The following is a 12,221-nucleotide window of genomic DNA, read 5'->3' as shown; positions in this document are numbered from 1 at the left end:
TCATCCAGGTCATCGTAGTCAAATATAAATCCTGCTGCTTTTACACAGGCACTCACATAAGCTCAGCGATTCTCTGCGCGATCAACCTCTCACATGTTTAAGCTGCGGGAGATTTCACTTGTCATGTTTGCGTAGTAAGCTAACGATTAATAAGACGATGTCAGAGGAATTGGTGCACAAATTATCATCACTCACAGATCAGTGCTGTCATTACAAAGTGAAAGCAAAAAACAAGCGCAAATTCAAACGCGATTTCAATATGTCACATATTGACAGTGGCTCACCGATGCCAATGACATAATTACCCAGCTACATTTCTGAAAGAATGCAAAAGCATTGACATATATTTTTCCTTCCTACAATAGCCCGACGGGCAGGGAAGAGATAGATTTTGGTAGCCCGACTGAAAAAATCGCTAGCCCCGGGACGTTGGGCTAGCGATATTGCAAGCCCTGTATCTGATTGAGGAATCACTCATCTTTGGAAAAGAGAGTTTATTACAGAGAAATGTCTCTTTCCAAAATAAAAGCTATACTATCCGCTTCTTCTGGGCTATATTCTCAGCAGCATAAGGAGAATCATGTGCTAACAGCTGTCTAAATGACTCTGCTAAAGTTAGTAGCATGCTTGTTGTTTTTGTCTTTGCACTAGGATGTCGCGTAAATGTGCAGTCATATTCGTTGTGTTCCCTGTCTTGCTAGCTTGCCCTGCGCTCTTCCTTCTGACTATGCTGTCTGTGTTGAGCGCTCAGTGGATCTGCGCTGGACAGTGCAGCCTAGGCGGAGTAGTCGAACACAGATTCACTGAGCGCTCAACACAGACAGCATCGTCAGAAGGAAAGTTGATAAAATAAATTACAAATGTTGTATTGTTTGATACATATGCGTACCGAACCGAAAGCACTGTATCGAACGGTTCAATATCGATACGAATATCGTTGCACCCCTAATAAATATAAATATAAATATATATATATATATATATATATATATATATACACACATACACACACACACACACATATATATACACACACACATCTCGACAGTTTTGATACAATATTAGTTTGGTAAAAACACATTCCTATAACTTTTATAATACAGTAAAAAGTACAACTACTAATGTTCTAAGGGAACAAAGATTAAAACGGGTCTCAAACTCAGGGCCCGCATATCGACGTGAAGAATTTTTTTTTTTAATTATTATTTAAAAAAAAAAAAGTAATATGAAGACAATATGAGCAGAGTGTTACAGGCACAGACCTTTAACAATGTAGCCTCGTGGGTCGTACAGTCCGTGTTGCAGGGAGAATGTGTGGGGCTGCCCCTCCTGTTGTGTGTGAGCGTGAGAGAGGGGAAAATGACCATGAGAGTCAATGTTTGGTACAGGTGAGAAACGAAGGAAGATGAAAGAGTGTAAAGTGTAAACCACGACAGCCAAAAAGAGTGCCTGACAAGCACATGTTAACAGTCATCTGTACACTGTGTTTGCCCCCTCCAAAACAGTAAAGTTCAGATGATGTTTGCACAGAGCAGATAATGAAGTGAATGTTTTTGCACATTTATTTACAGCTTGGGATCATTTGTGTGTGGAGTCTGAAGTTCTTGTCACACTGGTCACAGCTGAAGTTCAATGTGTGTACGTTCATGAACGTTACGATTACCTGAACACGAGAAGCTTATGTCACAGTGTCTGCACTTGTATGGTGTCTCCTGTGTGGACGCGTTTATGCACTTTAATGTTATCTGCACTGCAGTAATGAAGGTTGACCCACACTGGTCACACACGTGCTTTTTGACCCCACTATGACAGAGTTCATGTTTTTTAATGCACTTGATGTGGTGAAACCTCTCCCACATTCTTTGCAGTAGCTCATTTTGTCTCCAGTGTGTCTACGTTGATGTCTTATTAGTCTCTCTTGATCACTGAGGGTTTTTCCACAAAGGTCACAGTGAAACTCTTTCCCACCACCACAGTGACGACAGGGTTGAGAACTGGATCCATCTGTGTCGCTCTGCTTCAAAACAAAGACACAAAGACAGTGTAAGTCAGTCCTTCAACATTTTGATCCTGAACGTCGCCTAATCAGACTTGTTACACTCAGGCTAAAATTCAGGAATAAAATATAAATACATACCTCACAGTAACTGCACTTGTAGAGTTATTTTCTGGTGTGGACGTGTTGGTGTTTTTCCAGGTGACGTGGAGACTTAAAAGTCTTATCACACAGGTCACATTTATAAGGTCTTTCTTCAGTGTGGGTAAACATGTGGCGCTGTAACTGTGTGGCTGTTGTAAAGTGTTTCCCACACTGATCACAGCAGTAAACATCATTTCCAGTGTGAATCCGTAGGTGAATATTTCGGCTGCCTGGCTGGCTGAAATTTTTTCCACAAATGTCACAGCTGTACGCCTTAATTCCAGAGTGGGTGAGTTGGTGTCTTTTTAAGCTTATAGCCAGGGTAAAAGACTTTCCACACAAGTCACAGCAGTATGCTTTAAATTCACTGTGGATGAGTTGATGTGTTTTTAAGCTTTCAGCCAGGCTAAAAGACTTTCCACACAAGTCACAGCTGTGTGCTTTAACTCCACTGTGGATGAGTTGGTGTCTTTTTAAGTTTGCAGCTAGGTTAAAAGATTTTCCACACAACTCACAGCTGTGTGCTTTAACTCCACTGTGGGTAAGTTGATGTGTTTTTAAGTTTCCAGCTAGGTTAAAAGACTTTCCACACAAGTCACAGCTGTGTGCTTTAACTCCACTGTGGGTAAGTTGATGTGTTTTTAAGTTTCCAGCTAGGTTAAAAGATTTTCCACACAAGTCACAGCTGTGTGCTTTAACTCCACTGTGGATGACTTGGTGTGTTTTTAAATTTTCAGGCAGGGCAAAAGATGTTCCACACAAGTCACAGCTGTGTGCTTTTACTCCACTGTGGATGAGTTTGTGTCTTTTTAAGCTGTCGGCCCGGATAAAACCCTTCCCACAGTCATCACAGCTGTAGTTTTTCCGTCCAGTTCTTCTGTGAGGTTTGTCGGCCTCCTGAGAGCGCTGACTTCTCGCTCCATGTTGGTCCTGCAGTGACAGAGATACAAACAGAGGCAGTGAGTGAAATGCAGTCGTGGAACAAACTGAAACTCCATTAGTGGAATCAAAGATGTCAACAAACACGTCGTAGGTGTGTTGCCACCACCTTCTGGTAATACTATCACATTACAATGATGTGCTACAATGAGAGTTGGAATTAAAATGACATTATTGAAGAAATATTGATCATGGGAAAAAAATCTTTTACTTGATGAAAAATTGTGAGTTCAACTGATGCTATTGTTTCAATGTGTGCTGATTAAATATGATCTTTATATTTTCTTGTAACTTCTGTGGTTTTTTTCAGCGTAATACTTAGGTCCCCTCCTCGATTCAGAGATGGTCTTTCCCTTTTCACGTAAATGGCCTCCTTGACTCAAACCAGAGTTCCTCCCTGTCCTGCCTGTAGGTTTAAATAGACTTCAGAGTCCTGACCTGACGAAGCAGCTCTTCTGTGTTGTGCCATCCTCTTAGCCAGAGGTTGTTTTACTCTGTTTGTGTCTGGGGACCCGATCCTTGGGGTGGACCAATTTTTGGAGCAGCGTGTTTTGGGGTTTAAAAGCCACCAAGATGTTTTGAAAAAATGAGTCTCTGCGGTTCCGATACTCCTGACACAAATGGGATCACATCGAGTTTTTACATAGGCAGCGGTTGTCCTTCTCACCTGGATCAGCTGGAACTTTCTTTAGGTGCCTTCCCAGTTTTGACAAATGTCCAGCTAGAATAACCACATTTACTCAGGGGCTTCTTGATGGCATATTCTTCTACTTCCTGGCTGTTGTGTCAGTAGGGATGGTGTTTGCTCTGTGTTCATGCTCCAGTGGATGATGAGAGTCAAACCTTAAATACTGATCTGTATGCGTAGGTTTAGGGTAAACATCAGCTTTTAGATGTCCCCCATTACTGATAGAAATCTCACAGGCTAAGAAGGCTAACCTGCCACTTTTCATATCCTCCCTGGTGAATTTGATGTGTCGGTGCACCGAGTTAATGTGATGCCTGAAATGTGGTACGTGCTGAGTTTGATTTTCACCCAGGTGTCATCCACATACCTGAACCAATGACTTGGTGGTGACGGATCATCTGCAACTGGAAACGCTACATCAAAATGAACAGAGTCAACTTTTGGGGATTCTGTGGTTTCTGTTTATGAAGTACATTCTGTATGTGTGGAGGAGCCCAGGATGGAAAAGATAAAGCTGCTGTTAACAACCAGCTGTGCACAGTTTCAATAACAGTGTAACTGAGATACTTTTCTCACCTCCTGTGTTGAAGTCATTGTTTCCTCTGTAGTGGCTGAGCTGAGTCCAAATGGCTGAAACTGTTCCTCTGCTGCTCCACCAGACTCTTCTCCTCCTGTTACTCAGCTGGGACACAAAAGTATAGATATGTATTTTATCCCTGACAAGAAGAAGCAGAGCAAATAAACATTACTACACTCAGTGACAACAATACCTATGAAGCTTCAAGGTGAAACCCCAGAAGCAAAAAGAAAGTCATCAGCTGCCTACAAGAACTTGAAAAAAGCCACTGAGCTCCCTGCATACCACCACCTTTACCCGGTGGATGCTGCACCCTGTATATATGGACTTCCATAGATACACAAAGATGGAGTCCCACTCAGACTCAGCAAAAACACATCACCATCCTAGCTCCACTTGTGGGTCCACAAACTTACACTTGATCCAGATGAAACCAGAGTGTCCTTTGATGTGGTCTCACTTTTCACTTGTACACCTCCAACCGAGGCAGTGGAGACTGTCAGGAAACAACTACATCAAGACAGCTCCTTAAAACCAGAACCAGCTTCACCCTGATCAGGTCTGCACACTGTTAGACGTCTGCCTTACCACCACATATTTTAAATACAACGAGGGTTTCTACAGACACAAACATGGATGTGCTGTGAGCTCCCCAGTGTGTCCCATTGTAGCCAAACTTTACACGGAGGAAGTGGAAAGAAAGGCTCTTGGCTCTTTAACAGGGACAGCACCGAGCCACACAAGAAGTCCAGTCACTTTCTTTATAAGACGCCTTAACGCCCACTCACATCCTGGGCCATCTGACCTCAGGAAATCACATGATAGGGTGGGGCCAGGTTTCACAATGACCTGGCTGATTGTGACCCACACCCATTTTCACACCTTGGCTCATGTGATTAGGTAGAGGATCATCAGGGGGTCCTTTTAGGGTTTAAATCTGAGAATCTCCGCCATCTGACCTTAGAACTGAAGAAGCTTCTTGGGTGAGAGGTGAAATGTCTTCAAGCAACTTAAAGAAGTCCAGACGCTTTTCTTTCCAAGTTCCTCAGACTTTCCCAAACCTGTTTTCATCTAACGACTCTGCTTCTGTCTGAAAAACACTCAGAACGTGAACCAACCACAAACCTAAAGACCCCACTGCACCAACAATGCACACCAACAGCCTGAACAGCTCCTGCTGTGGATTCTACCAACAATGACCTGTTACCCCCCACCCAAGACTTTCAACACCTTCAGCAACCCCCGTGATTATAAAACCTGTCCTGGACCTCATCACTACTTCACAGTGTCTGCACCCTCCATGGGTCCTCCCTCCCTACATGAGAGATGTAAATACTCTTTAAGAGACAGAACCCCCAAAAGGCAGCTGGACCAGACTCAAAGTCTCCATCGTAAACCACAAGTGGACAAAACTTCTGTTTTCTGTAAACAACAAATAAAAATAAAATCCAACATTCAATCCACAACACGATAAAAACATTCTTCTTCTCCCAAATCACCAAGAGCTGCACATTAACCACCACAATATATTTTTTTTCTCTGTGCTTTCAAATATGAACACTGTTTACTTTCATCTGTTTCATTAGTTTTTGTTAACATCTTCCTGTGCATCACTTTACAGCAGCCACACTCATTGAAATGAGACTTTGTAGGAGTTCACTTCCTCTCATGTGTTCATCCACAGCAGCTGGACAATAAAGTTATAGTGACCCTGATACTGCAGCAGATCGCTCTGACTTCCTGTTATCACTTCAAATAGAAACGAGGCTGTAGAGGTTTGGTGCAGGCAGAAAAACAGCTGCAGGGACAATGAAAAGACTTTTCTGCTCCAACTTCTCCCAGCATGCTGAGCTAATGATTAGTTGGTGTTTTTCTCCAAACACTCTCTCACTCTTCTCTCAACGTGTTCACAATAAACTGTGAACAGACACCGAGGAGAGCAGCAGAAGACCTCATTCAGGAGCTAAACTCAACATGAACTGAACTCACAGTAAAGTTAGCTCGGTGCTTACCTTTAGATGAGCCCACAAACCGAGAGAAACTCCGCGATGAAGCTGCAACTCTTTCCAAACACAGGAAACAGATCAGGGAGCAGAGACCCACGTGGTTCACGCTGATCGCAGCTACGATCCAGGAGACAAGGGTGGGCAGATCGATGCAGATATCGATCAGGACGTTGGTAGTGGTTTATGATCGATACTTTAGTTTGTTTCTCTCCTCTAAGTTCACTACTTTACTCCCGTTTCATGAAAAAGCAGCTCTCTCTGCTCGACTCCTCTCCTGCACGCACACTTTGCTCCGCCCCCTTCTTCCTGCTCTGTCGTGACTTGTTGGTTTCTGGTCACGTGACTTAGTTGCACAGCGTCGCTGGCTGTATCACGATTACACGCAGACAAAGTTAATGTAAAGACAAGAACTTTAATGAGCCAATATGGAACGCCAGGACTGCCAAAATGAATTAATTTAATACACCATTAAATAATATTTAAATGTGGCAATAATTAATTACATAAATATTTACGACACATGTAGTTAATTAATTAATAATTATTGACAGTTTTAATTAATTAATTATTTAATGATTTATTTATTTAATTCATTTTGGCACTTTAGTCCCCTTTATCTCGCTCCTTGAAATAATTTTATCTGTCAGCCTCACCCATCAAACCAAGTGGGCGGGGTTAACGCTGCCATGCAGCTTCTCTAACATTTGATTGGTTGCCGTGCAAAGTAAGTCAAGACAGGTCGATCCTAGATAATCGATTGCTTGTGTACACTTGGGGCAGCCAGGTATCCCAGAATGCATTTCAAATCACAGGCAGCAATGGTGGTGGTGTAGTTTTAAAATACCCCGTTTTTCTGTCACCAACTACACTTTTAATAGTGTTTTAGCTGCGAATGTCGCAACGTAATCTTCACATGTCTGGTCAGGTTGTCAACATAGAACATGTTTGCAAAAGTGCTCATGTTCAATCACCGGCACACAGCTTGATGTTTGCATTATATCTAATCTTCCTCTCAAACATTTAAACAGCAGCGAGTCTGCAGCTGAGAGAACACAAACTCAAATTGTCGGAACAGGTTAGATCGTGTATTCATTTGGTGATTTATTAAATGTATAAATGTTATTCTAATCTGCTGCTGAGTCTCTTATGCTGATGAAAATGCAGAAAACACACATCACGGACACCTGTTCAACCAATCACTTTCATTCACACTTTGATCTGTGACAAACTGACGGTTCATCTTTGTTACAGTGTTGCGTTAGACTGCTATATTTTTTTGTTCTTTATGGTGTAGATTTTCACGTCTCTGGAATAGTTGGCAGTAATAAGGATGATTTTCTGTAAAATCATATTGATATGACCCGTGACATATTCGTAGATGGCCGTTAGATTAGTCAGCTGGGAAACTGTGTTAACTCATAGAGCTGAAGATATCGTGGATATGCTGACTTCACTCTGTGGTGTACAGGTCTGTTTACCCTCATGATTAATATTCACAATAAAAATATTAGCCGAACATCATGAAGTCTGTATGTGTTTCATAGTGTCGAACAACCTTTGTACAGTTAAAGCCAGCAGTTACTACATGACGGAAACACCAACGTTATCTCTTTTATGCGTTTATACACAGGTCACGCTGATTACTGAACAAAAACCCAAACATCAGATGTTAATCGAATTTATTTTCTCTCTCTCCTCCTTAAACATGTTTTTAATGTTAGTTATAATTCGTTAGATAGTTAGATATATATAACCAAGATGGCGCCGCGGATGGTCGCCCTGGTGCTTCAGTGCGTTACTTTTGTTTTGTTTTTGTGCATTTCTTCTGTGTCTGGGCACTCCTCTGGATATTCGTACACCAGAGAAGAGCTCCTTAACTACAGGACTACAACGCCTGTGGATTTATTTCCAATATTTGTCGCATCTGCGGCAGATTTACTGCTGACTCTGACCAGGAAAGCGAGACGCCGAAAGAGAGGGAAGCGAGCCGGCGCACTCATGCGTTTGAGGAGACGCGGACTGCGAACCGCTCTTCCTGGGATCTTCCTTTCTAATGTTCGCTCACTCGGGAATAAGATTGACGAACTGGCCCTGATGAGAAGCATGAACAGAGACTTTGCCTCCTCCTGTGTCTTATGTTTTACGGAGTCGTGGCTCAGTGAGAACATCCCAGACTGCGCGCTCAAACTGGAGGGCTTCCATCTGCTGCGCGCGGACCGGCAGGCCGCTCTCTCCGGTAAGTCCAAAGGTGGAGGTCTCTGCTTCTACATCAATAGTGGCTGGTGCACAGATGTGACAGTGATTGCTCAGCACTGCTCTTCCTCTCTGGAATATCTTTTTATTCACTGCAAACCGTTTTATTCTCCGCGGGAGTTTGCTTCATTCATCCTGGCCGCTGTTTACATCCCGCCAGACGCAGATGCGCAGGCAGCTCAGTGCGCACTCGCGGAGCAGATACTGCACATGGAGCGGACATTCCCGGACTCTCTCATCATTGCTCTTGGGGACTTTAACAAAGCCAATCTGAGCCATGAGCTTCCAAAATACAAGCAGTATATTAAATGCCCGACCAGAGAGGAGAGGACATTGGACCACTGTTACAGCACGATCAGCGGGGCCTATCGCGCGGTGCCCCGCGCTTCACTCGGACTTTCTGACCACGTCATGATCCACCTGATCCCCGCGTACAGACAGAGGCTGAAGCTCTCCAAACCTGTCGTGAGGACTAAAAAACTGGAGCAACGAGGCTGTGGAGGAGCTTCGCACGTGTTTGGAGACCACAGACTGGGACACATTGAAGGCTGCTTCTAACAGCTTGGACGAGTTTACGGACACTGTCACCTCCTATATCCACTTCTGTGAGGACAGCATTGTGCCATCACGCACCAGGGTGAGTTATAACAATGACAAACCCTGGTTTACTCCTAAACTCAAAAAGCTGTGGCTGGAAAAGAGAAAGGCGTTCAGAAGCGGAGACAGGGACTGCTACAGAGAGGCCAAGTACAGGTTCACTAAAGAAGTGGACATTGCTAAACATCAGCACTCTGAGAAGATGCAGCAGCAGATCTCAGAGAATGACTCGGCCTCTGTGTGGAAAGGTTTTAGGAATATCACAAACTACAAGCCTAAAACCCCCCACTCCACTGATGACTTGCTCTTAGCCAACACCCTCAACGACTTCTACTGCCGTTTTGACGAGCCATCAGGCAGCCTTCACACCTCCAACGACCCCAACAATAGAGGCACTTTGGACACTCATTCCCCCACCTCTCCCCCCTCCATAGAGCCATCACCACCTTCAAACCGTTCACCTACAACACCCCCCTCCTCACCCCACACAAAAGAGGATTTCACACCACCTCCTCCCACCACAACTCTTCATATTCATGAAGCAGATGTGAGGAAGCAGTTTAAGAACCTGAATGCTCGGAAAGCTCCCGGCCCAGACGGTGTGTCTCCTGCCACCCTCAGACACTGTGCAAACGAGCTGGCCCCAGTGTTTTCTGGCATTTTCAACTCCTCACTGCAGGCATGTCATGTGCCTGCCTGCTTCAAGTCCTCCACCATAATCCCTGTCCCCAAGAAACCTAGGATCACTGGACTAAATGACTACAGACCCGTGGCTCTGACATCTGTGGTCATGAAGTCCTTTGAGCGCCTAGTTCTCTCCCATCTCAGGACCCTCACGGCCCCCCTCCTGGACCCCCTGCAGTTTGCATATAGAGCCAACAGGTCTGTAGACGACGCCATCAACATGGCCCTACACTTCATCCTGCAGCATCTGGACTCCCCAGGAACCTACGCCAGGATCCTGTTTGTGGACTTCAGCTCTGCCTTCAACACCATCCTTCCAGACCATCTCCGAGACAAGCTTTCCCAGATGAATGTGCCTGATCCCATCTGCCGGTGGATCACTGACTTCCTGACGGACAGGAAGCAGCATGTGAGGCTGGGAAAGAATGTCTCGGACTCCCGGACCATCAGCACCGGCTCCCCTCAGGGCTGTGTTCTTTCTCCTCTGCTCTTCTCCCTGTACACCAACTGCTGCACCTCCACCCACCAGTCTGTCAAGCTAATCAAGTTTGCAGATGACACCACCGTTATCGGACTCATCTCGGACGGGGATGAGTCTGCCTACAGGAGGGAGGTTGAACGTCTGGTGTCCTGGTGCAGCCACAACAACCTGGTGCTGAATGCCCAGAAGACAGTGGAGATTATTGTGGACTTCAGGAAGCACACAGCCCCACTCCCCCCCATCATCCTGACTGACACCCCCATCACCTCTGTGGACTCATTCCGCTTCCTGGGTACCACCATCACCCAGGACCTGAAGTGGGAGCCCACCATCACCTCCGTCATCAAGAAAGCCCAGCAGAGGATGTACTTCCTGAGGCAGCTGAAGAAATTCAACCTGCCAACACGGACGATGATGCAGTTCTACACTGCAATCATCGAGTCCATCCTCACCTCCTCCATCACCGTGTGGTACGCTGGAGCCACTATCAGGGACAAACAGAGACTGCAGCGTGTTGTGCGCTCTGCTGAGAAGGTGATTGGCTGCAGACTCCCATCTTTGCAGGACCTGTACACCTCCAGGACATTGCGGCGTGCAGCTCGGATCTCAGCTGACCCTTCTCACCCTGGACACAGTCTGTTTGACCTGCTCCCCTCAGGCAGGAGGCTCCGGTCCATCCGCACCAGAACCTCTCGCCATAAGAACAGTTTCTTCCCCTCTGCTGTTGGACACATGAACAATAACCATATGATTGTCCCCGCCACTAACACATGACCCTACGCTGTGTTCACTGTATCATTCCATGTTTGGCACTGATCACCACCTGCACTCATGTATATATCTTTCTACGTAGCACTCTTAATTCTTACTCTCATGTATATATCTCATGTATATCTCATGCACATATCTTTCCACGTAGCACTTTTAATTCTTATCCCTACTTTTATTTTTTCCATGTCTATTTAAGTGTTATTTATGACACCATGTTTGCACTGAAGCACCGCAGCAATTTCCTAATGTTGTAAACCTGCTCAACATTTGGCAATAAACCCCATTCTGATTCTGATTCTGATTCTAATTCAGAATTGGCGACTGAAACACGTAGGACACATAAGAACATCAGGAAATAAAACCCCGATAAATATAACCTCAGTAAAAGAAGTCAGCGGGGGTTACTACAGCTGTGTCGGCTGTGCCTGCGCTTTGTCGGTGGTAATAAAAGCTCGAATGCTTGCGAGGCGAGCGGGTCTATCCCATGCTTTGCCGTGAGACTGGGCAGACATCTCCGAAATCATCGAAGCACTTTTGGAAAGAGGCTGTATCTTGACAAACCGACCAGACATATGAAGATTAAACCACTACATTGTCAGCTAAAAAAATATTACAATGGTATTTGGAGACACACAAACTGGGTTTTTCAAAGTGCAGTTCTGTTAGCTTCCACGTGCCGGTTGTTGTGTGCTAAAAACAATGGCCACCAGGCCAAAGCAATGGTTTTGACTCGATCAGCGTTAACCCCGCCCCCTGAGTTTAATGGGTGAGGCTGACAGATACATTTATTTCATGGTGAGACCTGAAGGAGTCAACTGTGCCAAAATGAATGAATTAAATACACCATTAAACAATTATTTAAATGTGTCAATAATTAATTAAATGTGTCAATAATTAATTAAATATGTCAATAATTATTTAAATGTGTCAATAATTATTTAAATGTGTCAATAATTAATTAAACGTGTCATTAATTAATTAAATATGTCAATAATTAATTACAAGTGTCGTAAATATTTAGGTAATTAATTATTGCCACATTTAATTAATTATTTAATGGTGTATTTAATTCATTCATTATGGCA

At 44.3% G+C, this 12,221-nt stretch overlaps 1 protein-coding gene across 2 annotated transcripts; it reads right to left on the bottom strand.

Annotated features, from left to right (window-relative positions):
* Positions 1-1,866: 1,866 nt before the first annotated feature.
* LOC146702328 (uncharacterized) lies at positions 1,867-4,516 on the bottom strand. Of its 2 annotated transcripts, none has more exons than XM_085468791.1 (3): positions 4,344-4,516; positions 2,138-3,070; positions 1,867-2,017 (listed from the first exon to the last, which is right to left on the bottom strand). In XM_085468791.1, the coding sequence occupies exons 1-2, from the start codon at positions 4,359-4,361 to the stop codon at positions 2,162-2,164; spliced, it is 927 nt and encodes a 308-aa protein (XP_085324917.1). In that variant the 5' UTR covers positions 4,362-4,516; the 3' UTR covers positions 1,867-2,017; positions 2,138-2,161. The 2 variants fall into 2 exon arrangements, with proteins under 2 accessions (XP_085324917.1, XP_085324918.1); XM_085468792.1 differs by having other exon boundaries at positions 1,867-2,014.
* Between the last annotated feature and the right edge of the window lie 7,705 nt (positions 4,517-12,221).

This window comes from Copadichromis virginalis, linkage group LG9 (genome assembly GCF_057382275.1).
Source record: "Copadichromis virginalis isolate Kocher_CV1m ecotype Utaka linkage group LG9, C_Virginalis_male_GT1.1, whole genome shotgun sequence".
Classification (NCBI taxonomy): Eukaryota; Metazoa; Chordata; class Actinopteri; order Cichliformes; family Cichlidae; genus Copadichromis; species Copadichromis virginalis.
The sequence above is the reverse complement of the archived record's forward strand: the minus strand, read 5'-3'. Positions and strand labels throughout refer to the sequence as shown.